The sequence below is a fragment of the Passer montanus genome, unplaced genomic scaffold, assembly GCF_014805655.1.
Source record: "Passer montanus isolate IOZ18808 unplaced genomic scaffold, ASM1480565v1 scaffold4, whole genome shotgun sequence".
Lineage (NCBI taxonomy): Eukaryota > Metazoa > Chordata > Aves > Passeriformes > Passeridae > Passer > Passer montanus.
Window position 1 is genome coordinate 4987027 of NW_024368818.1, and position 24615 is coordinate 5011641.

The 24615-nt window shown below is 39.7% G+C and overlaps 3 protein-coding genes and 1 long non-coding RNA gene across 14 annotated transcripts in view; 2 read left to right on the top strand and 2 right to left on the bottom strand.

Annotated features, from left to right (window-relative positions):
* ZDHHC20 (zinc finger DHHC-type palmitoyltransferase 20) overlaps positions 1 to 7658 on the top strand; it is a 45447-nt gene extending 37789 nt beyond the window's left edge. For 3 of the 5 annotated variants that reach the window (XM_039718337.1, XM_039718339.1, XM_039718341.1), the window contains 5 exons: positions 601 to 727; positions 1957 to 2046; positions 3155 to 3270; positions 3653 to 3730; positions 5902 to 7658. In XM_039718337.1, coding sequence (XP_039574271.1) covers positions 601 to 727; positions 1957 to 2046; positions 3155 to 3270; positions 3653 to 3690 — 371 coding nt within the window. In that variant the 3' untranslated portion in view covers positions 3691 to 3730; positions 5902 to 7658. The remainder of the gene's footprint in view (positions 1 to 600; positions 728 to 1956; positions 2047 to 3154; positions 3271 to 3652; positions 3731 to 5901) is intronic. The other 2 variants (XM_039718338.1, XM_039718340.1) reach the window with 1 other exon arrangement.
* A 4418-nt stretch (positions 7659 to 12076) lies between these two features.
* On the bottom strand, positions 12077 to 13629 carry MRPL57 (mitochondrial ribosomal protein L57). 3 transcript variants are annotated; one of them, XM_039718343.1, is made up of 3 exons: positions 13580 to 13598; positions 12640 to 12741; positions 12077 to 12550 (listed from the first exon to the last, which is right to left on the bottom strand). In XM_039718343.1, the coding sequence occupies exon 3, from the start codon at positions 12543 to 12545 to the stop codon at positions 12234 to 12236; it is 312 nt and encodes a 103-aa protein (XP_039574277.1). In that variant the 5' UTR covers positions 12546 to 12550; positions 12640 to 12741; positions 13580 to 13598; the 3' UTR covers positions 12077 to 12233. The 3 variants fall into 3 exon arrangements, with proteins under 3 accessions (XP_039574277.1, XP_039574276.1, XP_039574278.1); XM_039718342.1 differs by lacking the exon at positions 12640 to 12741 and having other exon boundaries at positions 13580 to 13629; XM_039718344.1 differs by lacking the exons at positions 12640 to 12741; positions 13580 to 13598 and adding an exon at positions 13018 to 13036.
* A 37-nt stretch (positions 13630 to 13666) lies between these two features.
* SKA3 (spindle and kinetochore associated complex subunit 3) lies at positions 13667 to 24258 on the top strand. Of its 5 annotated transcripts, XM_039718300.1 has the most exons (9): positions 13667 to 13916; positions 15791 to 15855; positions 16739 to 16904; positions 18786 to 19209; positions 20860 to 20963; positions 21673 to 21860; positions 22062 to 22277; positions 22409 to 22527; positions 23344 to 24258. In XM_039718300.1, the coding sequence occupies exons 1-9, from the start codon at positions 13814 to 13816 to the stop codon at positions 23375 to 23377; spliced, it is 1419 nt and encodes a 472-aa protein (XP_039574234.1). In that variant the 5' UTR covers positions 13667 to 13813; the 3' UTR covers positions 23378 to 24258. The 5 variants fall into 5 exon arrangements, with proteins under 5 accessions (XP_039574234.1, XP_039574233.1, XP_039574237.1 ...); XM_039718299.1 differs by having other exon boundaries at positions 22409 to 24258; XM_039718303.1 differs by having other exon boundaries at positions 22065 to 22277; positions 22409 to 24258.
* LOC120506596 lies at positions 14011 to 21002 on the bottom strand. Its single transcript, XR_005628552.1, has 3 exons — positions 19655 to 21002; positions 16655 to 16772; positions 14011 to 14138 (listed from the first exon to the last, which is right to left on the bottom strand). It is a non-coding gene; the product is annotated as an uncharacterized LOC120506596 (long non-coding RNA).
* Positions 24259 to 24615: the final 357 nt, after the last annotated feature.

A 24615-nucleotide genomic window follows, 5' to 3' on the forward strand; every position in this document is an offset into this window, starting at 1 on the left:
TATGGAGGGAGAGCAATGAGTCCTCTCAGTTCTTGGCCAAAGGTTTAACTGGACTGAGTAGAAAAATAATGGTGGTTTGCTATAGTTCATGGTGTGTCTGTTTCTAATGTAATAGATTTCATCTTCCTCTGATAGCATGGATGCTCTTAATTCAGCTTCCTAATTTGGCAGATGTGGAAAAACCTCTTCTGTATGGGCTTAGGTCCAGCAGTGCTTATGGTAAATTATTCCTAAAAGGAAAAGTTATCTGCTCAAAGAAGGCTGAAGAGAGAGCAAGTCACCAAGGAATAAGGGATGTATGTGGTTATCTTTGGCATGCTCATGGTACTTAGCTTTATCTCAGACTTTGTTAAATGTAAAGAGAGAAAGTTGACAATGTGACTGTTCTCCTTACTGGATTTTGTTATTTTTCCCTAACCCTGTGATTTTTTTCCCCCTCTGATTACTTGAGATTTTTAAAATTTTTTTCCCCCATAACATATACATCAACATCACCTCACCTTGCCCAAAACTGGCTCTACAGCAGAGAAGTTTGGGTTTGTTTCTTCATGTTCCCAAACTCCTTACTGGTTTAAGGAATTGCATGTTTTTATTTTACAGAAACATTCCGTGCACCCACATTTCGAAACGGTCCTGATAAAAATGGCTTTTCTCTTGGATGCAGCAAAAATCTAAGGGAAGTTTTTGGAGATGAAAAGAAGTATTGGTTACTTCCTATCTTTACCAGGTACTCAGTCTGAACAGTAATGAATTAGGGAATTAATTGATTCCATGACTTCCACCTTGCTTCCCTTTCTACTAAAAAAATAAAGCACAGCTGAAAAGCCAACTTGTATATACAGTACAATAAATATTGGTGTAGGGAAAATATGCAAGAGAAAATGATCAAACTCCACACAGGGTTTGCATTCAAATACAGGGAGCTTGTTGACAAGAGCCTTTTAAATGCAGAAGTTTGAAAAGCTTTGAGAAGCGTATTGCAAAAATCATGCACCTTTTGGTGGTAGTCTCAGTGATTATAGAGCAGAAATCAGCAACTCAGAGGAGATCAAACAGCTGCACCACAGCAACATCAGCTTAAAAACACCCTCTTTTGCCCCTGGAAAAACTTTACAGCTTTCTTTTTGCTGTAGATGACACTTTAGGAATCAAAAGCCATCTAAGAAAGTGCATGTAAATAAGAAACAGTGGGGAAAAAAATCAGATATGAATAAAAATGCTGGAATTAAAATGTCAGCTGAGCCAGCATTAGGGAGTTGCAGACAAGCCTTACGAAGCAAGACTGACATGCTGCCCACTCCCACCACTACCAGATTTCAGCAGAATGAAGTAGCAACTTTCAACACTGCTCTTGAGGGACTGTGTATCAGGTAAAAATGTTGCTGAACCTGTTTGTGAAGCTGAGGTCTAATATCAAACTGCAGAGGTAATGCCAGCAGCTTAAGTTGACTCAGCTGTTTGCTCAACTACCACGTAATTAAAGACGGAAGCTCCACTGTAGATGGCTCAATCTGTTTTGCTACCACATTTTATGCTGATAAACTTTAAAAGAAGGCTTAGCTGTTTTCAAAATCGAAGGGACGACCAGAATGTTATTTATTATACAGCTTCTGAGGTTGTAAATACCAGAGAGTCTTACCATGTGTGCATGCTGGTTTGGGGGAAGATTAGGGCTACAGTCTACTGAAATACATCTGTGTTTCTGAAATCCACAGACTTGTGCTTGTGCACAGCAATCCATACTCAGTGATAGAGTGGGAATCAATTGAGCTCCAAGATTTAATTAACTGATCATCTGATTTAGTGGTAGAGCTGCCTTGCTAAAGTCTGGAGTTCAGCACTGTGCTCAGCTAATTGATTCGACCCTGTAGCCTTTGCCTCTTTCTTGGATGGGTCCTTGTTCAGTTCACTTAAGTCAGCTACCAACAGTGATTTGAGTCTTTGTTTCTCATTTAGTTTGGGTGATGGATGTAATTTCCCAACTCGTTTGGTGATTATGGATCCAGAGCAACTTGCAGTCTCAAGCCAGAATGAACCTGCCAAAAGGTAACTATAGGCTTAAATACTGTTTTTGTACTGTTTCATACTTATCTAGAGAAAAAAATTGTTTCCAAGGTAGTTTTTGAATTCTTTATGCTTCTTGTTATCTTCAGAGTAAGTTTGTAAGTCTTCAGTGAAGGACAGAATCGATTAAGACTAAAAACTTGACTGCGTCTTAGTTTTGTTGTAACAGAGGATAAGGCTCTAAGGAAGCAGTAATATAGAAAGTAAGGGAGCTTACTGGCTCTTAACAGCAATCAAAAAATTCCTAGGGAAGACTGTATAATTGTCCATGGAAAAAAATATTTTGCTTATTTGCTTGGTTTGGGGGTTTTTAATGTGAAGGCAAGGTATTATTTGTATTTCATCTCCTCAAGCGTGCTTAAACAAGTAATGCTGAGACAGTTTGCAAGAGAAGCAGATCTCTCATGATGGGGTTTTTACCTCCTTACTTTTTATCCTCCCAAATTTGCATGTTTTATATCTTCAATGTATTTTCAAAGCGACAAGAGTCTCTGTGTGCAGTTTCTGGGGGTGTTTACATTTTCCACTTTAGAAGTCTTCTGCATAGTTTAATGAATTTGTAAGCTGAAGGTTGTTGCCAACAGCAGTCACCTGAGTTACCAGACATTAGAGAATTCAAAGGCAATACAGAGAAGTTGCTTCCAGTGTAACATAAGCTATGGAATTTACACAAGAACAGGATCCTTGTGCAAACAGCAAAGTATCCTTTTACGTTCGGAAGATTGTTCAGAAGAAGGCCCTGGCATTTGCATGGGCTAAGATGGCATTTGGTTGCTCTTCCAGATGGAAGTGCGTAGGTTTTTCTTTTAGCTGTGTGGCAGTGTTATTGTCAGGGTGCCATTTCTTGTGTATCAATCCATGGGTTTTTTCCATTAGAAGTGAGTGGTCTGTGTGAGGTAGGGGTTTATTTTAGACTGATGACTGGAACAAGGCTGTAGAGGAATTAGGGTTGGGGGCATGTGGCCATTTCCAGTTGGCATTGTAGGGTTTTCTATTATTAGCTTTGCTTTCAAGTGACTTCACTATTCTAGAAATGTCTGAAGCAGCTACTGATACTACAGAATTCCTGTTGACTTTGCTTACTTTTCAGCTCTGTAGCCAATCAGTCCTTTCCTACTCGACCCCTCAGTGAATCACAAAATCGGTTGCTATCCGGTGATTGTCAGTGGGTGGAAACTGGCCCTGAAGAGGAAAATGTGAAATCAGGTAGTGGTTTTGTTTGTGGTTCAGTTTTCCTTTTTTCTTTTTTTTTTTCTTTTTTTTTTTGGCATCTAGAAAGTCCTCAGGAATTGGCTGGAGTGATACAGAAGAAAATGTGTTCCATGGAATCAAATCAGGATGTTTAGAACTTAAAGCTAACTTGCATCCCATGTGCTGCTCCAAAATTTGTTGTTGCGTTAAGGTAGTGCATTGGTAGAGGGATAGATAATTCCACTTTGGCTTGGGATCTTTTATGTTTGGTAAGGGGGAGGAAAATATTTTTGTAAAAGTAGGCACAACAGAGTCAATGTGCTTTGTGGTTTGAAATCTTTTCTATTTGTTATGCAAATCTGCAAAAACACATAATTGAGATTCTCTCACATTCTAGGTGCAAAAAAGCATATTATAGTTTCATTGGAAAGCTGATCTCAGCTAATTACTAACCAACCATCTCAATGAGAAACAGGTAAGACTAACATAATTGATTGATGTTTCTGTACATATATGAGTAAAACTGACATCTCAAAGTCAAAAATCAACTAGTCACGGAATGCAGAGGAGTCCTCTGATGTTGGATGAGTAATAGCAAAGTCTAAACAAAATTCAGAATGGCTGTTGAGAAGACAAGAATGGGAGTAATGCTGTAGTGCAGGAAACATGGGTTGGCTAGGCCTGGGATGAGTCAGATTAATCCTATAATTTAGATTAAAGGGGGTAGCGCTGCATTTGTTACCTGACCAGGGAAAAGAATCTGATACTAAATGCAATTCTGAGATGAGACACTGTCTTGAGGAAGAGCTCCTTAAATGTCTTTTCCTTAAACATATATTGGTGGGCCATGTTCTGCTCTTTAGGAAGCTGCATGTGCATGAGGAAGGAAGGTCAGTAAGTGAATACAGGTCTCTGCATACAGACTGCTCTGTCACATTTGGAATTGACAGTGATCTTCTGGAATCTTTCTTGCATTAGAGTGCCCTGTGTGCACTTTGCATTTAGGAAATACAGTGTGTTCTGATGCATATATGAAAGTTCTTTTGGTGTATTTCCAGTGACTAAATTAGACTTCTTTTATGTTGTCTTTCTACTGTAATGAGCTTATAAGTTACCATTAAGTTTTTCTGTCTGGAAGAGAAACAAATGTTATTTGGTCAACTAACTGCTGTAGAAGCTATAGCTGAGTCATTACTCCTGCCTCTTTTTTTTGTTGTTGTTGTGGTGGTGGGTTTTTTATTGGGGATAATGTTTTTGCAAGTAATTCATATTTTTATCAGAAATAAAATACTGCATTTGAATTTGGGAAGCTCAGTAATTTTAAGATTACTTTTATTTCCTTTCCTTTTTTTTTTTGTTTTTTTTTGTTTTTAAGGAGCCTTCTGACCTAAAATTATAGTTTTGGGAGGGGGTTGGTTTGTTTTCAAGGAAAAAAAATCTTTCTAAAAGGTCTTTGTGGGTAATGGTGTGATGCTTGGGCTCATGTTGGTCAGACTGCTCTGTGTAAACTCATACAAAACCAAGATTAGACTGGTTAGTTACAACTTCTGTAAAACCTCCTCAACCATGACAACTCACCAGTGTTAAATTTCCCTTTCCAACTTTTCTTAATGCTATATAAATGTGCAAAAGAATATCCCAAGCAAGGTGTTCCTTTCAGCCTCCAGCTATATAAGACCTAATCTGATCTAAATAGGTTACGAAGGCTTTTCTGTTCTTCATGGAGCAGAATAGAAGTTTCTGAGAGCAGCTCATCCTGGCAGCCTTTGATAGGGTATTATAGAAAGGTCTTAATCTTTCTTTCCACTGACCTAGAGACGGAGCATAGATGACTGTTTTTAAGCTAGACAATTAATTGGTAATAGTTTGAGATTAATTTTTTTTCTGTCCTCCCTCCCTTCCTAAAATGAGGCCAGATTAATAAAGAAAGACTTTGTGTTACACTTGCCCAAACTACACTAGTTTTAAAGGCTGTATAAATACAACTGCATAATTGCACCTAATGCAAAAGCATTTGGGTATGTGTTACCTTAAATTAACTCAGTAACGTTATGTTTGAACCAATGTTCGAACCATTCTGAGTTCAGTTGGATTTGATCACAATTTAGGCCAAGATGGTTCATTCTAGTCCTGCATTTCTAAGCAACTGTACAGTAGTTGTGAGATCCAGAATCTGTTCAATGCACGTCCATAAAACCCTGTAACAAGCCAATAGTTGTATTTTTGAAATTTGGGTATGTAACACACAGCAGAAGCAAAGTCACGGCTGATTCTAGTGTACAGAGCTTGATTTGCAGAAGAAGGCCAGTCCCCCAGGGTCACCTAGGCAAATATCATTTGTGTCCTCACATCTGTCAATTTAATTCAAAAATTGAATTGCCAGTCAGGGATCCAGGATACTTTAGGCACAGATTAGTGGTGATGGATTGGTATTCTTAGCACTGATAAGCTTCTAAAACATAAGAAGTGTGAAACAAAACCCCACACCTCCCAGAAGGCTATTTCTGAGTTGAAGTTGCCTTAACTATTTACCTTAATCAGAAGTCTGTAAATCATATTACCCAGGTGCATTTTGTAATGTACTATGATGTGTTTCTTCAAAGCTAATTGAATAATTCCATTAATTATCTTTTTTTGTTTCACTAGGTTTCTGCAACACATTTTGAGCTTGAATATTACTTAATTTTGTTTGGAAGATGTTGAGCAGGAAAAAATGGAACATGAACATTTTAGGAAGAGACAAGAAATTCAAGTTTCTGCACAGTACAATGGATTCTTGTAAGCACTATTGCAGAGCAGGGAAGTTAAGACAGATGCCTTAAGATTCTTAATGTGCATTTATGCAACTCTGAATTATATACTGCTACCAAAGGGCCAGATCCAGAAGTGCCCTGCTTGGATGCACAAGGTCCAGAGTGGGAACTATGCATTTCTTTTATGCTGCAGTGGTGGGGGTAGATTGCAGAGACTCTTACCTCCTCACGGGCAAACTTCATACCTTAGGCACTGCAGACATCACTTCCATAGCAGGTCTCCAGAGTACAGAAAGAAAGAAAAAAGGAAAAGGAAGGAAAAAAAAAAAAGGTCAGCCTAGAGTATGGTCAGCAAGTCTGAAGTGGGAGTATACATAGTTCACATGCCAGGTGATGGGGGAGGGACTGGATGATGTCTTCTCCTCTCTTCCTATTAACCAGTCTACCCCATGATCACAGTTCTCCAAGTCTTTTGGGACTGCGGGTTCCTTCTACTAGCTGTGCTTTGGAGCAAGGCAATGCCAACAACATAAAAGCCTTTAACTTGGGTGTTGCTTTTTTGCTATAGGATTGAGCTTCCTCATCATTTTAACTTGATTTATTTAACCATACCAAGGACAGAGCTCAAAGAAGAAAACTTGGGTTTTAGTTGAAAAAAACATGGATTATTACCTTCCAACAACTGTCAGTCAGCATACAAGGAAAAGGCAGTCCAAAAAGGAATTCACAGTTCTTACATTTTCTGTTACTGTTTGCTGTGTTCTGTGTAAGGCAGCAACAAAATGGTAAAGTACCCCTGAGAAAAATCATATTGCAGTTGTGTGTTGCTAGAAAACAGAATCAGCAGAACACTGCTTTTTCCATGGGACTCTTGATGGTTTATAAATACTGTTTTATACTTTTATCTTTTTAATAAAGGCACAAGGTTTTATTGGTTCTAAAGTACAAATATCAGGTACTTAAGAGAAGATTAGTATTAGAGCATAGATCTGTGTTAGTACACTGAAAAATTGCATCCTTTAGTCTCCCACTTTCAAGTCCAGTGTAAGTGATGCTGAAATTGCTAAAGACTGATGGCTTTGTGCAGCAATGTACCTGCTCACAAAAGGCAAAATGTGTTTCCTGTGTGAGGAATCAAGTCCATCCCATCCTTCGCTCAAGACCTACGGCAAACAACATGGGGGGGTTTTTTCTCACTTCTCTACAGAGAAGACTGCTTACTCATCTTTGGGTGGTACTGGAATTTTGCACCTGGAAAAAGTGACAAACGCTGTTTTTCTGTCTGTAAGATTTCTGATGTTCAGCTGATGCTGATTACAAATAGACATGAGCCCTTTCGATACAGACTGAAGGTAGTAGTCAAATTGATGATCTAGTCCAAAAGAAGCTGTTTGGTTTGTCTCTCAGACTGATTGCTACTTGAGTTAAATATGTTTATGATGGAAATACTAAGGTATCAAGTACACTGTAAGGTTTAAAATAAGTATTTTTTTTGTCTTTGGATATAATAAATTTTTCTTAAATATTAATCTTCTGGAAAAAAAACTCTTTGAGAACCTATGAACATGATTTTACTGCTGGATATTCTTGAGACAGAAGCAATGGTCCAAACTTGCATGTTTTATAAAAGTTGCAGAATGTTTCTTCAAACTTTGTACAAGAAATTTTGCATTTGCTAATTCCAAAACTTACAAAAACATTTGCTACACATTGATGTGAAAAGTTTAGCTTTTTCTTCTCAAAAGTTAAGTGAAAAGTGCCCATCTTAACATAAGCTCTCAGCAGTATCACACCAGCAAAATTTCTTGGGGAAGATAACAGAGAAGGAAGACTGCATGTTCAAATTGCTTGTTCTGAATACCAAAATTTGCAGCCCCAAACACTGGTAGAACTGTCATGGGATATCATCTGGCTTTTACTGCATCCATGTATCATAGCTGAAATAACACATCCATGCACAGATAGCATCTAGCAGAACTATAAGCAAAATGTATGTCCTAAGTATCCCTGAACTCTGCTCCCCAAAGCGGAGCTTCCTCCCCCATGAATGTATGCATCCTGTAGGCCAACATCAGGAGAACTTGATTTCTTTAGTCAGGATAGTGAATCTACAGGAAAAACTGCAAGTAAACAGACTGTGCTGTCTCCATGTGCATTTTCTAACAACTGCTGCTCTTCTGAAACCACTTCTTTGTGTATCTGATGGACGTTTTTGTGGCTTTTGATTTCTGACATGTTTATGCAGATCACAGGAATATTTTGTCCTAGATTTTTCTTCATATTTGAGGTGAGAAAAGGAGAGCAGTGGTTTTAGGGTAATCCTGAGGCCAGAGTTAGCAATGGGTTTAGGATAATCCTGAGGCCAGATTTACTGTTGGTGTAAAAGCAGGCATTACTGAAAGTCACTTTGACACATACAAAACATAGTAAAATTATTGAAAGATGATTCTCCCACATTCACTATCCCAAATCCCTTTTGGTTTCTTCCCATGGGGAACTGGAGACTAAGAGAAACCCCAGACTGATTTAAAGGAATTAAGTTCTTTAAGGGAATTGTACTGCTGAACTCTTAAGGGCATGCCAGCAAGTGAGATGGAGGGGTTAGGTTTTCCTGGCAGGCCTGGGCTTTGGGGGAGGTATCATGGCTAAGGCAGCTAGGATGACATCCTCTGCTTTTGGATTGTGTCCTGAGTGCTCCTTAGGCTGTGCTGTGCCAGGAAGTCCATGAGGGAGCAGGATGTTCCTTGGCTGTTGGGCTGTAAGCAGCCATACGTGTCCCGCTAGCTGAGGCAGGGGCTGCAGGCAGGGGTACTTTTGGCCCATGGTCATGAGATCAAAAGGAGGATGGATCCTGAGAAAACAACTGTTTAGGGTGCTGGGCCTAATTGCAAATGCTGGTTTTGTGGTTTAGCCTATTCTGTATCAGGGAGTCTTGAAAATACCTAAGCTTTTAGATCCATTAAAGTAATGACTACTACAAGCCATACGTAGTAGTTATTGTAGGATAGTTGACATTGGCTGTGATCAGAAACTGCTTTCTTGTTTCTTTGTGCTTTTCTCTTAGAAAAAAAATCTACACACAGTCAAAAAAATTTAAAAATGGCTTTAAATTCCCAGTGTGAGAATAGAAGCCTGATGTAGGGGAGGATTTCATTTTTCTGAAATGAAACAAACCTGTCCCTGCGAATATAAGGCAGGAAAATCCACAAATAGAAAGTACTTAAAACTACACAATACTGGGTTTTTTCTTACTGTTGTTTACTCAAAGAGTGCACAACACACACATCATTGCTGTGCCTACCAAAGGCGTATTATGGGAGGAGGGCAGGAAGAGGAGTAGGTTTCTGTCATTAATTGACTTCCTACAGTATTATTTTGAGACTGTATTCATACAAGTCAGATGTGATGTGATTAAAAACCTCCATTTTAAATAATCCGAGGGTTACTTTAGAAGAAGTTTGGGCGCTTCAATTTTTAGTGATTTCTACTGAAATCACGGTAATATTTTTGTTAAAGCTGCCTCTTGAGTGTGGAATTTGCAAGTACCAAGCTAGTTTTGGTAAATGCTGTTCTTATAAACTGGTCCCATTCTCCAGAGTGCTGAATACTCTTGGTTTTCAGGTACTGTTTCTTTCCTTTGGTCTTGTGTGATTCTTCTTTATTTATTATAAATCATCTTTTGGGTTGGAGTGAATTTCAATACCACTGAGTATGCACACAAAGAGTTCGTGATCTAACTGAAGTATGGTCCAGTTGTAGCTAAGCAGAGCCTCAAGAGGAGGAAAACTGCAGCATTTGCAGCAGAATTAATGTCTGGTAGATTTACCAAGATGTGCTGGTTCTGACACAGATTGACCAAATCTGCCTGGATCTGGAGCACCGACTGACCAGGTTTTTATTTAAAAGTTAAATAACAACAAAACCACTACAGCTTTGAGTTTCACTGTGTATATTCTCTAAGAACATCCTCCAAAATTGTGTCTGACTGGGGGCTTTGGGTGTGTGTTAGAGAGGCTCCAACAGCAGTTACTTTTGGCTCACAAGCACATCTTTTTGCAGTACCTAAAAAACAGTGATTCGTGCAACTTCAGAGGCTCTTCTGTCCCTAAATGTCACCAAAGAGAGCAGCTGCACGTGACGTGATTTAGTACTGAACACATTTGTTACACTCATTTCTATCAATTTATTTTGTATATAGAGCTTTTTATACACATTTTTCTTAATTATGTAACTGTCATGAAATGTCATGAAGCTACAAGTAGCTTGTTTTAATGCAGATTAAAGCTGGTGTTTGGCCATTTGTTTTCTGAAGGCGTTACTTGAATTTGTTTCCATTAGGTAGTGAAGTCTGATAATGTTTACAGGATCGCTTTCTTTGGTTTTGGGAGCTTTCCCATCTTTCTTCCGACCCCCTGTCCTAAGAAGCAGAGAGTTCATGCTCAGCAGTCAAGCAGATGTGTCAGAAATGAAGAATTTGTATTACTTTGTCACCAAAGCATTGGGAGTGACATGCTGATTCCCTCCTGTTTACACTGCTTAGCTGACAACTTAGATGCTTAACATGATCCTCTGTGATTTCTCCTGTCCCTTATCCTGTTATCAGCTTTATTGTGGGAAACTTAAATCTTCCTGAATGATGATTTACAATCATGAAGCTATCCCAGAGAGAGGCAGCATTCCTGCTGTTAAGTCTGTTCCATTTTTAACATAGATGAATGAAACATCCCTGGGTTATCTCTGCAGTTCCTTTTGTATTTGCCAGCAAGGGTCATCAATGTTTGCACTAATCACAATGTCCCAGCCGTTCTGCTTCCACAAAGTTATTTTTAATTGTGCTGCATAAACTTGGAATGAGCTGTATTTAAGTTTGGGACGACGTGTAAAAGATACCTGTAATAATGATGCACTTGCATTTTTTTGTATGTTACAGATAGGACTCATCCTATGCACAGAGAAAACGTTGCCATTTATAGTTTAATACTTGAAGTAACTTTTTGAAATGGGCTTTTATAAATGAATTAATTACAAGATCACATTGCTTTGCCTGGAAGTTCCTTCATGTTTTAATTGTATTTGCAATTTCCCCATATGTATACTTTTCCATAAAGTTCTCTTAAGCCATTTATAACCAATGAAAGTGCATTCAAGATTTTGTACATCAGTGTTCAGACCTGTTCATACTTCTCTGAAGTATAATTCATGTTTAATAAAAAAGTACCATTTTAAGCCTCTTTTCCAAAGTGATATGAATGGACTTGACACTTGAATTCATCAGTGAATGCAACATCAACTTAATAAAAGTATGTGAAAGAATCTGAAAGTGCTCAGCTGTAGCATCTTTGTTACTAGATCACCAAGAAAAACTGCCTACCTGGGAAACACTGCACCATTGCTCTGGCTTTTACACTCCAGCTGCAACAAACCTAAGATTACACTCACTCTTGACACATCTTCCAGGTCACTGGGTCTTGTGGGGAAATAAAAAGCCTGACTTGTGGCTAAATCTTATTCCTCCAGGATACTAAGCCTGACTTAGAAGTCAACTGCTCAAACAGGAATTAGCCATGTTCCTTTTAGATCAGGAACAACCTGTGTGAGAGCTGTAGCACCCAAGTTTACACTGACAGGACAATGACACTGGCAGTTAAATCAACTATTTTTTCCAGATTTTTTTTTTTTAAATGGAACATTTTATAACATTCCATGAATTCCAGCCTCATCCCCCATCTCTGCAGTTCTAGTTCCCCTTGGTCCTGGCATGCCTGATGGCAAGTGTCACAGTCCTGTCTCAAGCACCTGGTGTACACAGAGCAACCCCTGAGGAAGGGTGACCAGCCCAAGGCACGTGGCCAGCAGCTGAGCCCTTCCAACACAGCAGGAGTGTTCTCCAGGCTTTCAGAAGGCAATCACTGAAGCTAGCTGGGTTATAGATAGCTGAAGCCAAACTAGGTTATCTATAAATCACCACCACTGCACCTGGTAACTTGCTGTTTAAGCCCTGAAGAACAGAGGGTGGGCAGAGAAGCACACAAAGAGCTTCTCTAACAAAGCAAGAATAATAACACATACACTGTTCCAGGGGACTACTTTTAATGTAGTATTTTGTACACCACAGCAACATCTTATTTGTCACCCACCCGAATTACAGTGAAACACCATAAAAGGTACGAGAGCAGATCCCAGGGTAGTGCACGGCATGTGACAAATATAAATATGCTGTGTTATTCAACATGTCCACTTCTTTGTCACATTTAAGTGGTTTAAATGATCGCTGATGTATCTGTGCTCAGGAAACTTGGCTCGTTTCTGGCTTTTGAAAGCTTCCCACTTGGCACGTCTCTCTTCCGAGTTGTGTTTGTATTCCTGTTCCTTTGTCAGGTAAGGCTGGCTGAGCCAATATTCATTCTCTGCTTCAATTTCCAACCTTCGGACCATTGCTTGCTTCATCGAAATGGTAACCTGTCTTGGTCGCCTGTACTTCCCAATCCATTGTTTGCCAGGAATTCCCTTCCGCAGTAATACTGTCGTTAAAAACATTTTGCCTTAAAACACAAACAGAAATATAAAATACTCATTACCTTAGGGACAAAAATAAAGCTTTGAAGAGAAAGATTAAAAGCTCTGCACTCACTCCACTGCCTTTTAGCTGGCTGGTTTGAAGGCTCAAGCTCAGAGCCAGGTACTCGCAAACCATCACACACAGCAGGCAGCACAAGGCCAGGTACACTGGAAACTTAATCAGAAAAGGGGAATTGAAACCTATGTCACTTAAGAATTTATTCAGTTATCCTTACACTGCAATTAAAGCATATCCTCTAAAAATTATTTAAGAAAAATCCAGTCACAGATACTCAAGAATGAAGGGTTCACTTCGCTCATGCCTTCTTCAAATAGCTGTCTTGCCAAAACAGAGTATTTCCAGCTCTGTCTTCTCGATCCAAATCTGGCCTTTCCTCAGCATGAGGTTTTGGACTACAATCTCTCCATAAGCTTATTAGTATGTAATTACCTAGTCTTGTATCCTGACCGAGGAAGTCTGGCTGGCAGAGAGAAGCAATATCCTGAATTAGAGCAGGCGGCGTGAGCGGAAAGCACCGACAGACGCTGCCACAACAGGGCCGGATGATGCCTAAACTTGACACAAATGCTCTTCCTTAACCTGCTCATCAGTCCCGCACCAGGTTTAGCATTACATGGGATTTCATCAGCTTTAGAGAAATATAAAATACTCATTTAGAGAATCACAGAATACGCGGAGTTGGAAGGGACCCACAAGGATCATCGAGTCCACCCGGCCCTGCACAGGACACCCCCGGAACCACACCCGCACCTGGGAGAGGGGTCCAAACCCTCACGAGCTCCGCCAGCCGTGACCCAGAACCCACCCAAGCACTTCCAGCACGGCACAAACCAGCGCTGCCGCTAACAGAGGCCAACCCGCCCCGTTCCCACGGCGCAGCCGCACGCCGGGGTCCCACTGTCTGGCCCGGTTTAGAAGCGAAGCCGCGGGATGCGCGGGGGCACCGCTGCCCCAATTCCCAGTTCCCAGCTCCCCTCCCGGCCTCACTCACCGGCAAGCGCCGGCAGCGGCGGCGGCCCCGCGGAGGAGCCAAGATGGCGGAGGAGCCAAGATGGCGGCGGGCGGACGGGCGGGCGGGAGCGCGGCTCTCGCGAGAGGCGGCGGCGGGCGGGGCCCGGCCGCGCCAATGGGGCTCGCGCGGGCGGCGGTTTGAAGCTGGCCCGGCCCGGGTTCGCTGAGGGCTGATCCCGATCCCGATCCCGCTCCGCTTCCCCCGCTCGGAGCCATGGACGCGACCGGGGTCTTCTTCGGCAAGCTGCGGGAGCTGGCTCTCACGGTGGAGAAGGAGGTGAAGCAGCTGGAGCGGGCCATGCGCCGGGAGGACGAGGGTAAGCGCGGCCCGCGGCCGGGCCTGGTGGCTCCGCGGCTGCTCCTGCATTTGCGATCCCGCCTGCCCGAGGGCCCCCTGTGCTCCTCCGGGAGCGCCTTTGGGGGGCCCTGAGGGCAGCCTGGGAGTTGTTCGGCTGGGAATTGTTTGGGGTCCTCCTCGTCTCTCTGAGCTCCGTTGTGGGCGTGTGGCTGAGTTTTTATCACGGAGAAAAACAGGATGTCTGGGATAAAGTATGCAGCACGTTAGCTTCTTCTTTTTGCGGATCGATATAAAAAACATTTGCAGGGCATGTTCCCTCTCTGGATAGACAGCTCAGGCTTCTAATTGTGTTTATCTCTGTGCTATGTCTTGTCACGTAGCAGGTGCCCTCTTTTAGACTATTTGCATTAGCCTTGGTTTCCAGTGAGAAAAGTAATGACTGCTGCGTGTAAGTGAGCAGTGCATCTGCCCACGTGCAAATGCAATGGAAGAATTTAATTTTCTGCTGAGATTTGCTTTTCACTGGTCTCTATATCACTGATTTCATCCAAGCTTTTTAGGGATAAGATTTTAACACAAGTAATTCTTGACAGGCTGGGGACCTACCTGCTTTATCAATATTTGTCATATACAGTATTGGCTGCCACGTTAAAGTGGAAGCCTGGGCAGTTTCTCTGTGGAGTTTAACACACTATACAAAGAGCAGCTTTTTGCTGTGTGAAGTAACTGACAGGAACTAGTTCTCTTTGGTTTTGTCTAAATTGACTCTAGGGTATGAATCCCACATCTCTAATATTATAGAAGCACAGAATGGTTTGAGTTGCAATAAACCTTAAAGATCACCTAGTTCCAGCCCCCCTGCCATGGGCAGGGACACCTTCCACCTGACCAAACTGCTCAGAGCCCCATCAGCCTGACCTTGGACACTTCCAGGGACGGGGCATCCACAGCTTCTCTGGGCAACCTGTGCCAGAGCCTCATCGTTCTCACAGGAAAGAACTTCCTCCTAATACCTAATCTGTGTCTTCTGTCTCTTTGTTTGAATCCATTCCCCCTTGTCCTGTCACTACATGCCACTAAAGTCCTTCTCCATCTTGTGGGCTCCCTTCAGGTACTGGAAGGCTGCAAGTAGTTCATCCTGAAGAAGCCTCTCTTCCAGGCTCAACAATCCCAATTGTCTCAGCCTTTCCTCACAGGCGAGGTTCTCCTGGTGTCCCTCCCCTGTGCTCGCTCCAGCAGTCCCTGTGCTCCCTGTGCTGGGAGCCCAGAGCTGGAGCAGCCCTGCAGGTGGGCTCTGAGCAGAGCAGAGGGGCAGAATCCCCTCCCTGGCCCTGCTGCCCACCACTGGGTGCAGCCCAGGACAGGATTGGCTCTCTGGGCTGTGGGAACACATTGACAGCTCATGTCCAGTTTTATCATGTCATCACTGATGTACAGATTATCAGAGGCAAACCAGATATTACAAGGATTATGACATTATTTATTACTGAATGAAAAATATTTAAAAAAAATTTTAAAAAAGAAGAAAAAAAAAAATTTTAAAAAAACAAATACCTTCAAGTCACCCCAGAGTAGAGGTAAGCTGTCACACAAGCCTTAAAAAATGACCTCACACAGGGCTCAGTTTCAAAATCTAGGCCTTCTTTTAGCCTATAAACACAACAACATAAGCAGCAGGGGAAGGAGATTGTCACTGTGATATTCTATGAAAAATCCCTTCACCAGGATTTCTTCTCCTGGGAAGATGAGAAGCCTCAGAGGAAAAGAAAAACAATATTATCTGATCACTTCTGCCTGTATTTTGCTGCCCATGTAGAATGTTACTTTCATGCTAAAACACTAAGACGCCTCTTTTATTTTCTAAACTCTTTTATGTGGACATTCATCTTGAAGACTATGAAGATGAATCTCCACTCACAGCCTTGCATGACCTCCATGGCGAAATCAAGACTCAGAAGGTAACTTCTTAACTTGCTTCCTTCTTGAAAAATTACATGTGTGTGCATGTTCCATAAACTTATGGTTCTGTTTTGGTCCTTGGGTCACAATTCAACTTTGTTAGTCAGTGATTATAACCTTGTTTTTACTCGCTTACATCTAAGTCCTCATAATGGCCATGGATATTGGGGTAATGCCCAAAAACTAAAGTAGGTTTAGCAATGTTTCTTAGTTTTCAGTCACTACTGTCACTCGGGTAAGCAGGGAACAAAGGTTACAAGGAAGTTGGAGTGCTGCCAAGGTATGAGGAAAATGATGCAGGAACAGCAGCTGCCAACAAAAGAGAAAAGCTTGCTTGCTTTCCATGACCAGCCTTTAGGATAAAATCAGTCTTCACAGAAGTTTCAGTACCTTCAGCCATTCAGTTAAACATGTGAAAAATGTTGTCTATTTCTTATACAGAAGTAGAAAAAATGGGTTATAGAAATGAGCAATACAGAAATAATTGAGTGATGTAAAAGTGAAGTTTACCTTTTGCTCTGCACTTATTCTATGTACACATGGAGTAAAAGTCCGAATTAATTGCTGTTACCTCATATTTTTCTGGAGTAAAAGCATATAACTTCCTTGGCAAGGTTACCAGTAAGTAGTTATCATGTTGTGAACTGTCATTACAGTTACTTTTATAAGTTTCCATACACTTGGGCTGTATATAATACTTCCTGGTGTTCCATAGGTATTTATACCTGATGGTTTGCAGCTATAGAAAAGACGTAAATTTGCTGCTGACCTTCATCTGAATTGCAATAGAATACTTACTCCCAAGATGCTTCATGTGTAAACACCTACTGTGTGATGATTTGAAAACCAGTATTTCTATGTTTCCCCTCTCTGTCTCCAAAGGAAGATGTTAGTGCCAGTCTTGGTAAGATTTGCTCTGAAAAAAAAGCAGTTCAAGGGTTTATGAAAGCAAGTGAAATCTTGATGCAAAGAAATGCAGCAGATCTTGGAAAAATAAAAGAGCTGTTCCAGAAATATGGCTACAAACCAAATGTCAAAGACTCTGCAGGTAATGTTTCTTGTCAATACAGTATGTGAAGAAAAGTATCATTTTTATAAAATGTTTCTCTTTAGCTATGTGTATATTTCTATTAATTAGGAGATCAAGGACACCCATTTTATTTGCTTTATAATAATATCCAGAGGGTAGATTTTGTGGAAATTGGTGCTGTAAGAATAAACCAAAACACAAACACTTGGAATTAGATCTTCTGGCATGCCTTTAGGTTAGTGTGTGTTGGGTTTGGGGTTTTTTCAGGAATAATTATATTCAGAAAATATGTTAGCAAGTTTTTTTTCATAAGCCAGAGACTTATGCTGCTTCAGGTTCTCATGCATGAGGAACTATTGTAGATGCACCTCAGCTGGCTTGTATTCATATGTGATGGTTTCATTAAATCACCCTAGAGAAAATCTTAAATTCTGTTTCACAGCACAAATGGGACAAGAATGCTCAGGAATTAGGTGGCATGTGACAAGCAGTAGCACCTTGATCATTGGAGGGGAAGGAGGTCCTCAATCCACTCAGAAAATGCACATAGAGCTCTGAAAAATCCAGATGTGCCAAATGAGTTAAAGTACCTCACCTGCCAATACTACACATACTCCTTTGGGTATCAAGGGCCCAGTCAGGCTTCAAAAAGCTTTTGACATGGTCTTAACTTTCTCTGAGCATTATCACAAAACAAAATTATGGTTGTGAACTGTATTGATGTCCAAGTTAAGCTCCTATACCTGTTTTACACACATAGGGCAGAAGCTCTGATTTTTTTATAGTATCTTTCTTCCTATACCTTCTTTGCCTTTAAAGAAGTCTCCAAACAGAGCTACAATGTTAAGTTTTTTAAGTTGTACTTTTAAGCTAAGTGTATCTGAAGACATAATACCACTGCACACCAGTGGGTATATTACTTTAAATAGCCTCCTGCCCCCTGCCCACCTCACAGAATCAATTAAATTGGGGAAGACCTCTGAATCATCAAGTTCAACCTGTGGCTCTACATCACCAAGTCAACCAGACCACAGCACTGAGTGCCACGTCCAGACTTTCCTTAAACATCTCCAGGGATGGTGATTCCACCACCTCCCTGGGAAGTCATTCCAATGTCTAATTACCCCTTCTGTGGAAAAAATTCATGCTAATGTCCAACCTGAATCTTCTTTGGTGCAGCTTAAGACTCTCTCCTGGTCCTGTCACTTGTTACCTGGGAGAAGAGCCTGACCCCACAGGCTGCACCCTCCTGTCAGGCAGCTGCAGAGAGTGATGAGGTCCCCCTGAGCCTCCTTTTCTCCAGGCTGAACACCCCCAGCTCCCTCAGCTGCTCCTCACAGCACTTGTGCTCCAGACCCTTCACCATATCATTGTTCTTTACTTCTACATCGTGTGAAATTCATGGACATTTTGGGGTGTTTTGGTTTATCTAACTCCAAAAATGTACAAATTAGACATTTACATATTTTTGCAGTGAACTCTTGTTATCAAAAAAGCTGTCTCCTTTCACAAGTTTTTAGTTGCTGCATCATAACCTTTCCTCAATACTGTTTTTCTGAAGAATGAGCATTATAGTACTGTGTGCAGCCTGTGCTCTTTCCCAAAAACCTTTTCATCTCCATGCAGGGAAAAAAATACACTTATGTAAAAATTCACTTTCCCTAGAAATAATATTTGCCAATAGAGTGAAACTCAGTAAATGTGTGACCTATAAGTATAGCTTAGCTATATGCACTTTTGATACCTGTTGTAGCTTCAGGTTCAGTACTTTAAAGTCAAAGAAGGAATCTATTTTTTACAAGTAAAAAAAAATTGGATACTGGGGAAGTGTCACACTTTATTTTATAAATTCTTAAAACAAACTTCTGGCAATTTTTTTCCATTTCTTTTCTTAAAAAGAAGAGGAGGATAAAGCAAACAGTGAATCAGCAATGTCTCTTCAGGATAAATCTGATGAAGAAAAGGCAAACAATGTACCTCAGCTCTCTGCTTCTGCAGAGAAGCCGCCGTTGCCCGCAGACCCTCTGCGGAACCCGCAGCTGTCCGATTTCGGGCTCTCGCAGTACGCCTTCGCCAGGCCCTGCAGCGCGCTCAGGGCGCAGCACGCGCCCGCTGCCAGCCAGCTGAGGGCCAAGAGCAACACTCCGCTAGGACTGCGAACGCCGCGGGCGCTGCCCAAAACGCCCAAGTGTAAGCTGAGGATGGATGACTACGAGTGTGTAACACCAAAACTTGAACACTTCGGCATTAGTGAGCATACCATGTGTATGAACGAAGATTATACGATGTCACTCATCCATAAAACTTCTCAGACAATCAAAAAGTAAGTTACTGGAGTTCAGATTGTTTCTCTACTGAATTTTCTGTATTTTGTACTTGCTGTACTAATTTCTTGCTCCTATTGCCCTTCTCTTTGTCTTGAGGTGGGCGATGGTCATCTCTCAGGTTCTGGGTCCTGTGTCATTTAACTCCCTACACACCTTTTCCCTTACCTATTGCAGAGCCAGATGCTGCCATGAAATACATCTGCTGTGCTCCTTGCCTTGACTGCACCATAAGAATCCTCCACACAATGTACTAGAAATAGTAAAACACAATGTGATCTGTTGTTTTCCTTAACCAAAGGTTTGAGCCTGGCCTTGTCTGCCATAGGTATTACACAGCCAGTATAAAGGTTGCAGAAACTTTATTAATATAAACAGAAAACAGTTTGTAAAGCATTCAGTAAATTTATAGAAGCACTATATTGTCTCTAACATAATGCCCACCTTACTGTTTATTCCTTTTGCTCCAGTCTTCTCTTGAAAAGACTTCTCTAGATTTTCACTGTTCTAATTATAAAGGAAAATAATTGCAGGAGTGAGGTCATGCACATAGTTAATAGGTCATGTTTTTATAGTTAGTATTGGCAATATGTTCCATTTTGAAAGCTGACAGTACCTAAATATTTGATATTTAGAGAAATTGTTTTGAAAACAAGGATCACATGCATGAAAACCATTCTACTGGTTCTACTCATTGTAAAAACTAAAAATCATGTGGTTTCAAATACCTCTAAGACTTCGAAAACTGACTTGAAAGGTTACTTTTTTATTTAACCCAAAGTTCGACATGTGTTCATCTAAGTAAAATATGCTGCCTCATATACTGCTTATACTGTTTATTGAGGTTTTTTCAGCTTACACATTTTGTAGAGAAGATCTAAATCTGGTTATAATAATTAAGATTACTTTTTAAACATTTAATATAATTTTCTTTAAAGACACAGATTTGTGTGTAGGTTAGGTAAGTTTCCACTTTTTGCCTAGTTTTCTCTTAACTGTATATGCCATTTTTTCACTTGAAAATCATGGATATGAAAAAATAGTTTTTTAAAATTCTGTTTCCAGTGTTATGGAATTGATATTAAATAGCTTTCACTTTGAAAATCACTGAATTTTCTTTTGAAATAATTTTGGGATGTCTCCTTTTAAATAGTTATGTAATTACTAAAATTACTTGAAAGCACTATAGTATTTGATTAAGATAAAAAATTTTATTTAAATTTTAAAATTCAATTAAAAATCTTTTCCTGTTCACAAGACCCTTATTAGTTTAAAAGCAGAAAATATTTCCTCTTGTTCTGTATAATTTCATAGTCAACAGGCAGTTCAAAATAAAACCCCTAACACAGAGTTGATCATATGTGGCATCTGTTGTACCCTGGACATCTGGTTTGGGTTTGGTTTTTTTGTAATGCCTTGGACTGAAATCTCAGTGTATTTGATCATTTGTGGCTGGACTGAACATTTGCATACCACAAATTGCAGTAGAATCACACATGAAAAAATCTATAAAAATTCGTATTTGAGAAAACTAATTTTTTATTTGCATATTCATAAGTGAGTACTAGAAAAGTGACTAGGTTGGCAATATTCCTTTAATTGTGACTTCTTCGTAATACTTGAGAGCTAATTGGGGATTTGGTTTTCAGGTTGGTTAAAAGAGGAGATAATAATGGAGGGAATTTGCCAGAAATGACAGTCAAGGAAATCATGGTTACTCCTGCATCAAAATCAAGTAAGAGAGCTAGGAATGGTAAGTTAAAAATCTGTGAAATTAATATACCTATGCATTTTTACAGAATGCATGTGCAAGTGCATTGTAAACACAATGGTTAACTTAAATTGTGTTTCTGGTTAAATATGTTTAATTCAAGGCAGGTCATTTTATGAGTAATAATGTCTAAAAAGTGTTGGTGGCTTCTCTAGGAAAGTTTCTTACTCCCTATAAATTTTTTCTCATTCTTGTACTCATATCAAATTGGAATTATGCAGTCAAATTAATAATTTTGTAACTGCAGCTTATCCATGTTTGAAATAAAAATACTGTTTTGCCAACTTAGCCTTTTTTTTTCCTGAGAATACCCATTGGCTCTGTTTAAAGACAGGAAAGAAAGGGGCTAGCATGACAGTAATTTAAGACTTTCAAGATTAATGCTAAGACTTCTTTGAGAGGAGAAATAGGTTATTTTAAAAATCTTGAGACAAACATAGTGACAATTGGGTAAATGAGAAGGTAAAGCAATGCTGATTTAGGTTGGGCTTCTCCAGTTATATTGAGTAGTGGGACTAGAATGACTACTTTGCATTACCTGCCTTTAAGGAATACTGTAATTTGGATAGATCAAGCAAAATATCAACTAAAAGGATACACTTGTTTTAGAAAATTAAACTGGAACTGGTAATAGTTGTAAATGTGTGTGTGTAATATATATTTTTAATTTTATTTCACTCACCCTTGATAGCAGCAGCTGACTGGATGGCTTCTCCTATGGTATTTGTGCTCTGTACTCCTGATGTGAAGGACTCTTCCAAAACAAATAATACAGTATTACCAAGGTCACCAGAGACAAAGGAACTGCCTCTGCCCAGTCATGCAGCAACGCCACAGTGTCCAGATTTTCAAACAAGATGGCTAAAAGCAGAAGCTAAGGTAGTAAATAGCAATTATGTACATTTTCACACACTTTGCCATAAGCAGATTTTAAAATGTTAGTTTGGGGTTCTTTTCCAATGCTATTTTTTCTTATGTCACTATAAAAGTTCTTTCTAATACTAATTATGTAAGAACATTTACTAAGTACTTTACCTAACATAATAAATTAACTGAAGGCATTTAATACTTCTTTTGCAGCAGCAGGTAACACCAGGGGCGAAGCTTGAGTCAGTGACAAAAAATGATGCAAAAGAGGTGCCACACAAAGAAGAAAGAGTTCCTTTTGCTGCAAGCTCTGATGAGTATCTTAAACATACTGGGGACCCTTCCCCTCCCAAACTGGAACACTATGACCATTTACTCAATACTCCTCCACCTCCAGAAATAACAAGGATACCAGATAATGTTCTAAAGGTTAGCTAATACAATTTTTTCCCTAACTAATTTTAATATCAAAATACTATAATTAAAAGGGCCTAGTTTCTATCTGTAATCCATCTGTTTTGATGGTAATTCTTTTTATTCCTGTTTAATCTTTCCTATAGATGCTTTCCCAATATAATCATAAGTTAGACTCTTCTAAAGCCAAGGAAATGGAGACCAAGGCAGGAAATACTACAAGATATGAAAGTGGTTCCACTGATTACAGCAATAAAGAGAACAGGTATGATTATACTTTACAAATTTGGTTAAGTAATTAAATTTGTGGGAGGTACAAAGAGGCTTTAATGCACTTAGAAATTCATATAGTTGCTTGCTATTCAACTATCAGAGCAACTTTTTTTTCTGTGACTAAATAACTGGGGGTTTGGCATGGTATATAATTGTCTGTTTGTAAAGAACAAATATTACAGTTGATAATGTGTTTGGATTAAAAAAAAAAAAAGAAAGGCAGATTTTACTGTAGGTTTATCTGTAGGTATACTTTGCTTTGTGGCAATGAAAACACCAGTGAATGCTTTTTGGGTAAATTTAGGCAATGCAATAAAAGAATTTGGTTAAACGTATCTAAGTGAGAATTGATTTCACACTTGTTTTGGTAAAGACAAAATACTTTAAATGAAAAGCTACAATAAGTATGAGTAATCTTAAAACAATTGAATTATAGTTTTATACAGAACACCATCAGTTTGAATATTAAGAAGATTTTATGACAACTTTATCAAAGCATACATATTCCTGATTCAGTGTAATATATAGTATGCTTGTTGATTACCTGTTAAACTTAAGAGTCTGTAAAGATTATTTAAATAGGAGATGCAAGGAACATGCAAGGAACAACTCAGAGTGACACTGATAAAAGTTGGTATCTTACTATACTTGGAAGTTGGAGTCCATTTGAGTAATCTCACTTTAGCTGAGAAAGCTTCATTTTTTTGTTGTCAAGACAAAAAAAAGACAAATTTTCAATATTTCTGTCTTCTGCTAATTCAAAATATGATTTAAATAAGCTCATGAACACATCTGGGTATATTTTCAGAGGATATCATGGAGTTTTCAAGACAAACATCTGAAATGAAACTGAAGACCATGCTGAAATTTTCACATTCATGGATCTTATCACCAAATCATAACAAGTTCAAAAAGCAAAAGGAAATACTGATGGGAAGAAAGAGCCATACTGAGAAAAGGCTTTTTTAAATGGAGAAGAATTCTTTATCCATGATGTGGATAAACTTGCTTTAATTTAAGCTTAATTTTCTGTTGCATTAATTGGCAAAAATGTATTGAGGGGTTTTAAATATATTGCACTTCAAAGAGGAATGGAGATCCATGTACAAGGTGGTACTTCAATTTTGTTGTGTAGGATTGCATTTGCAGTAGGCTGTAGAGAGTGCAATTAAGATTGTAATAAAAGGAAAGTCCAGTATATTGCTTTCAAAAGTGGATATCTCTGGCTGTTCTGGTGGCTGTACATCCTTTCAGGGATGGGGCTGGAGTCTGGTACTTCAACAGTATTTGGTATCTTCAACAGGAACAAGTAAATTTCTTTATATTGGAAGAGTAACTCCTGCTTTACTGTTTAAAGCAGTTCGGTGCTTTTAGTCCTTTCTGCAGTGCTAAGATGTATCTTACACATTCCTGCACCTCTCTGCCAGACAGGCATTTCACCTGCAGCTTCTTTCTTTATATATGAACATAGTATCTCTCAGGTGCTATGCATCTGGTTTCTTTGTAGCCCTGCAAGGTGACTCTGGCTCTACTGGGAATCAGTTGAAAATGTGCAATTGTTACTGGTTATGTGTATCTTCAGCTGCTTGGGAGAGTTTGCTGGCAGGCCTGTAGGTGGTTGCTTCCTCTCCTGCTGCTGCCATGTGTATTCTCTTCAGTGCTGGTGTCATTTATAAATGTGCACATCTAACCCTACAGTAGGTGACCAAGCTGAAGTTCCCAGAGCTGTAGTGCCAAACATACAACCCCACTGTAATTAGGGGTTTTTTTCCTACCAGCACTTTTATTGTTTTCCACCAGAAAACACAGCTCCATATCCTTGTTTGGAGCCAATTTGCTGTTTCCAGTGTCAGCTATTCCTCTAAGCAACTCCAGGACTGTTCTTACTATATGTCTTCCATTTGATGACTGAAATTCTGTCATTGATGTGAGGGCAGACATGCAACACATGAGAAGGGACAGACTGTCACAGGAGATGGGGATAAGTGGATGTTTTCTGAACTCAGCTCCACTTTTTTTTTAAGTCTTCAGGATATGCAAATATCTAGAGAAGCCCACAAGTATTTCTTCATTTGCTTAG

What these genes read in the sequence shown, in the direction of transcription:
- MRPL57 (XM_039718342.1), bottom strand. Translation starts at nt 12,545, where the DNA reads ATGTTTTTAACGACAGTATTACTGCGGAAGGGAATTCCTGGCAAACAA.
- SKA3 (XM_039718299.1), top strand. Translation starts at nt 13,814, where the DNA reads ATGGACGCGACCGGGGTCTTCTTCGGCAAGCTGCGGGAGCTGGCTCTC. An exon ending in GCGAAATCAAGACTCAGAAG is followed by an intron (nt 15,856 to 16,738) that starts GTAACTTCTTAA and finishes CTGTCTCCAAAG; the next exon opens with GAAGATGTTAGTGCCAGTCT. An exon ending in GGCTAAAAGCAGAAGCTAAG is followed by an intron (nt 21,861 to 22,061) that starts GTAGTAAATAGC and finishes CTTCTTTTGCAG; the next exon opens with CAGCAGGTAACACCAGGGGC.